Source organism: Haplochromis burtoni, unplaced genomic scaffold, assembly GCF_018398535.1.
Source record: "Haplochromis burtoni strain Fernald_Lab_line unplaced genomic scaffold, NCSU_Asbu1 Contig_660, whole genome shotgun sequence".
NCBI classification, from domain to species: Eukaryota; Metazoa; Chordata; class Actinopteri; order Cichliformes; family Cichlidae; genus Haplochromis; species Haplochromis burtoni.
This window is the reverse complement of record NW_024583021.1, coordinates 175,250-180,841: the sequence shown is the minus strand read 5'-3', so window position 1 is coordinate 180,841 and position 5,592 is coordinate 175,250. Positions and strand designations below refer to the sequence as shown.

The 5,592-nt window shown below is 40.2% G+C and overlaps 1 protein-coding gene across 2 annotated transcripts in view; it reads right to left on the bottom strand.

The window, feature by feature from the left end:
• Positions 1-752: 752 nt before the first annotated feature.
• Positions 753-5,592, bottom strand: part of LOC102292361 (programmed cell death 1 ligand 1) — a 16,292-nt gene continuing 11,452 nt past the window's right edge. Inside the window, exons 2-3 of one of the 2 annotated variants that reach the window (XM_005949513.3) lie at positions 4,014-4,334; positions 770-3,775 (exon numbers count right to left, since the gene is read on the bottom strand). In XM_005949513.3, coding sequence (XP_005949575.1) covers positions 3,615-3,775; positions 4,014-4,334 — 482 coding nt within the window. In that variant the 3' untranslated portion in view covers positions 770-3,614. Of the gene's footprint in view, positions 3,776-4,013; positions 4,335-5,592 lie in introns of both variants that reach the window. The other variant, XM_042215113.1, reaches the window with a different exon arrangement.

The following is a 5,592-nucleotide window of genomic DNA, read 5'->3' as shown; positions in this document are numbered from 1 at the left end:
ATTTACATGAAAAGGGAAAGATCATCTCTGAATAGAGGAGGGGGTCTAAGGGTACATCTTTCTCCATCTTACAGCCATTCCCCAACTCTCTGTGAATGGTACATTGATCAGTGGGTTTTGGTCAGTGGTTGTTGATCAATGGTCATGAGAATTTGCATAATTAAGATTAAGGAACTGACCTCCCAGCCCATTGTTCCTTCAGTGGGCTGGTTTCAGTCATTATGTAAATGTCCTGTTTATAAGATTTGGGGAAACCTGCAGTCAGCTGAGACTGAAGAAGTCACCTGGATGAGTGATGAAACGTTTCTCCCACAAAACGCTACGTCCAGATGAACAGAATCAGCTTTTGGAGAGGTAAAATAAATATCTACATTTCCTACAGACACACCTCATTAATGCGTTTCTGCACCTAGTTTGGTCCCTGCTGTTTGAACAAAGACTGATGGCGAGCTGAGTAAATGTTCTAATGTGTCATTCTTCTGGTTCAAATGTCAGTCTGAGCTACAGACACAGATAAAGCATGTTTAAAAAACTGTGAGTCTAATTTAAGCTCCGACTTTTTGTTCCTTGATCATGCTGTTAATCATTTCTGGGTGTGTTCACACTGAGTTAAGCCTTTGTCACTGTGTGTTTTCCATGTTTCTGAGAGCAGCTTTAGGCTAGCTCTGAAAACCAGAGTTATGGACAGATGACACACCCATATGGAAAAGGTATATATAAATCTTATATTTCTCATTTGGCTCTCGGCAAAGGCGGTCACACTTTTCTCCTCTCCTCTTTACTGCCTTTTGTTTCAAGAGTCAATGAGAAGCTTGGGATGGACTACATGATACTAATAACAAATACTTTCTACAAAAAGACCAATGTGTGGTCAGTGTGTGAGGCAACATGTCTCTAATCTTAATGTCTTCTTTAAATGCCTGAGCTCAGCGTTTTTCTGTCATAAGAGACCAAATAAGATGTTTAATTTTTGTTTGATTTTTTTCTAATCCAGCCTGTAAATGTTTCCCTCAATTCTCTTTGGTCTGTATTATCTGGTTATTAATTAGCAGTTTTTTAAAACCCTTTCACAGTCACATGTCCCAAAATCAGATTCAGACTTACGTCTGATCACTAATAACCATTTCTATATACGAGTCTTTGCTTTGGATTTTATGTTAGATTTACTGACCTTTGACCTTTTGTTGGAAGAGCGCTCCTTACTCTCTCGGTTTATCAGGTCTGTGCGTTAGTAAAACTGCATGTCTGAGGACAGCACCCTGCACTCCTGGGCATTAGCCGTCTTTACTTAACTGATCTGCGTCTGCCTGGAAGGAACATACAGCTCAGCACAGCTTCTCTGAGTTTTAAAAACTTTTCCTCCTGAAACTTCCTTCTACCAGAAAACAACACAGTCAGCACACAAACATTGATTTAACACAGTTTTTATTCATGTCTTTAAACACAGTGAAATGTTTTACCACAAAGATAAAGTGGAGCTTCTCCCCCTCCTCAGCCTCTGATCACATTAAGCTAACCCTGTGCTCTCAAGATAGGAGCTCTGACTTCATGAAAATACTTTTTCAAAGTCTTAAACATCATAAAATTAAAAAGTGCATAAATTATCTGTGTTAAAATCACAAGTTTTAAACCCCATTCCAGTTTCACTACAGCAGCATACATCATATCCTGTCACCTGTCAATCTGTTAAAGTTTACATAACGACATCTTTAGAGCCTGATAGAAAAACTTTGTAAGTTAAGAAGACTTTTATGTAAGTAATTAACGTAAATGTGTTCACTTGGACGTATGCCATGTGTCACACTAAATCCCTGCATTGTATTTAAAGTGGACATGAAACATTACACGTGTAAAGGTTAATTTACACCATGAAGCCCTGCACTCAAGGACTGTCAGAGATGTAACACTGTCTGTGGAGCTGGATTTAAAACATCTTGTGTCAGTAGCGTGACATCACTGGGTTGGCTGATTGCTTGCAACTAATAAGACATACCTGAGTTTATGTTAGCTAAATAATGACAGAACCAATAACTCAGCAGAAAACATGGAAACTAAAACTAAAAATCAGTCTAAGGGGACGATTTTGTACTGTCCCTGTCTGCAACAGTGAGTTATTTAATACTAAGAAACCAAGGATATACTGCCCACTTTCACTCTCTTTAGCAGCAGGTGATTCTTCAACATCGGCTAGCTGAACTGAAACATGAAAATCCACCTGTTTTAAGAGTGAGGAGGAGAGCCAGGTTGAGTCAGGTACACTGGTGGTTCACAAAAGTGACACCCTTTTACTGCTTCTCGCTTTACACCAAGTAATCTGATCTGTCACTGGTTAGCTAACATAAATGAATAGAAGTCTATTAGCCAACCAACCCAGTAACATCACCTGCTGTACTTGCACAACATGGTGCCAAACATACTCTAAAAATAGAAACTTTATTTCCAGCTTCACAGACAGTGTTAAATCTGTGAAAGCTTTTTAGAGCGTGGCTTTGTGGTGTAAGGTAGCCTTTATACATGTAGCGTTTCACTTGATGTTATCCTATTTAATGAATCCTTCCAGTAGCATGAATGTACAGTGATATAGTTTAATCCTTAATTATAATCATTTTTTCTTATTTGGATGTATAAAAAAATATCCATCAATCCATCCACTCACCCTCCATCCTCTGTCTACCAAATCATCTTTACCGTTTAGACCCTGTTTTTAAATGTGCACATCACACGAGACGTTCTTGTGACTTTCAGTGAATCCAAACATGTCTATACAGCATCTGCTTCGATCACTCACACATGGAGGTAAAGCTTTATCTGTGCAAAGAGTCATTTTACTGTAATAGCTACATTAATCTGACAACTTACAGGATATCTTCACATTCACAAATGAAACAGTTTTTGTTAGCATTAGCTTATAAAATATAAAGATTTGTTTACAAAACTGTAAAAACAGGACATTTTACATTATAATTCATAGAGAGGAAAACTAGCTTCACCTTTAAGAGAAAACACTTAATGGAGAGAAGAAAAAAATAGTTCCATGTCTATTAATTACTTGATATAATCTGACTTCATGTGATGACAAATTACTCAGTTTCTGTCATGAACTCTAACAGCTCAGTTTGATTCTTGTGTTTGTGTCTTATAACCAGCTTTGGTGTCATTACATCGAGTCCCACACATCAACAAAACTCCCTGTCCTAATGAGGACACACATGTGATCTTTCTTTTATTATTCAGGTTTCAACACAAAGCAAAGATGACTTCAAAGTGATCACCACAGCTGCTCTACTATAGAAACACGGACAGGTAGAAACACCAATTTCAAGTCTGACTGATCATCTCTGCCTTTGTTACCTGTTCAAGTTCAGACTCTGGCTGCTGGGCTGGGGTCAGCATACACCCAGCTTCAGCAACACTCTGTGTTATTGGCTAACTTAGTGTTAGCATGCTGTCTGTGCAAATGGCTGCAAAGAGCCAAAGTTCTGTTAGCAGTATACTGCAGTTTAGCATTGCTCTGTTGTCCTTCTGTGCAAAAAATAAATAAAAGTAATGGCCACATCTCCACTGTAAACCGCTCCCATTTTCCTGCTTCATGTAGTGCAACAAAGAGTTTCAGTTCACACATGATAGTACAAACCGTGACGCCTGCGTTTTTTATGTTTTCGGTAAATTAAAAATACACCAGCAATGATGAACATCACAGGAAGAGGCAGACCAGCTCTCAGTCCAACAAATCCATCCTCGTTCACTCCATCTCCACTCTGTCCTCCTGGCTGACCTGCAGGTGAGAAACAGGTGTGAGGTGTCAGCTGTCAGGTAGGTGATGAGTGAAGAACAGAACAGAATCCATTTCCTCTTCAAACTGCTGTCAGACATTATCTACTGCACTCTGATCACATCACTCAGACCAGCTGCTTTCTACAAAGTCTCATCAACAACATCTTTAGAAACAAACATCAACAACCAGGAAGCAGCTTCACCTCTGATCACACACACACTCAACTCTACTCACTCACCTGGAGGAACAACTCTCAGGTAGATGCTGCTGATGGACTTCCCATCTAACAAACGACACTCATATGTTCCTGTGTCCTCAGTCTTCACATCCTTCAGAATCAGAGACACGTCTCCATCCGTCATCTGTCTGTCCTGCAGATCCACCCGGTCCTTAAAATTCGGATGCTGGTTTGCTGGATCGAGCTGCTCGTCCCGGTACAAAAGGACATATTGTGTCTTCAGGTCAGCTCTGCTCCACTCCACACCTATGATGTCGCTGTTTGGACCTCGACACGGCAGAGTGGCAGTCTGTCCACTATCCGCTGTGATGATTTTCCGGTCTGAAAGAAGAAATAATTCAGAGCAGAGAGTTTAATGGGATCAAAGTATAGCAGCCAATCAGAGTAAGGAGCTAAGAGACCACTCAGCGTGGGATTTTCATGTGTTTCACACGGCAGCTCAGGTAACTTTATAATCTTATGAGCCCCTTAAGTCCTTTTATGATCTATCTTTAATCTAAATTGTTTATTTTCTTGTTTTCGGTGCCGTTTTACTATTAAACTGTTTGGAGATTCTTCATAATCCTTCAAAGATCAGCAGGTCTCCGTCTCTGCGGGAACACTGTGGATAAATGGAACAGAGGGAGTTCTCATGACAGTGTTACAGTCCCCTACAACTACAAATGCATTGGTAACAGCAAACAGTCTTTATGTGAGCCTAACACAGTCACACCACATGTGTGGATTGTCAGAGCCCTGTCAATGCTTTCCTGCACAGCTGAAGTCCATGGCTGGCAAAAATGATCCCAAGGCCACCGGGAACTGTCCCTGTACCCTCCCTGATAGAACTCAGCTCACCTGCATTGAGCTATCTGGTCTTGGGACAGGTATTAGGAGCACATCGGCCTCTGAACCCTTCCTATAGAGGTGGGCAGATCCATCCAAATATCAGTACAGTGATGATATTGGTATCAGATTGAAAATGTGTTCAGAATTTTCAATTTGAGGATGACTGAGCCCATAAATCACAACACACTGCTCACCCCAACATGATCTGCATTTATGACTTAAAAGCTATACTGACCCTATATTTACTTGATATGTAGTATTGCACAGCATTACTCTGTGGTAAAATCCTGTTGTAGGCTATAACACAATGTTCCAAAAAAGGGGAACAAAATAAACTTTTGGTGGTAGCAAAAATGCATAACTTTTGCAATTAATTATCCAAAACGGGTCTAGTTTTATGCAGGTTATAGTAAAAGCTGTTTTTTAAAATACATGAATCACTTGTAAACATGCAGTCCATATAGTCTCCACCTCCTCCTGCACACCTTAAACTCCTCCCTCAGTGACAGCGCAGAGCAGCATCATTTCTCCGGACCTTGTCGTGTTAGTGAAAAGAAATAGTTGGGAACTGAGCGCAGCACCCCGCCGTGCGTATTTCAGAATAACTGCAAATAAATCGGGTTGCGTGCTGAGTTTCCACAGCACAGGTTAAACAGACACTAATGACACAGATATTATAGCCTCAGTATTACGGACTTTTCAGAGTAATATAAAGTGAACTCTCATACTTCATGTTGCTTTAAAACAGCTT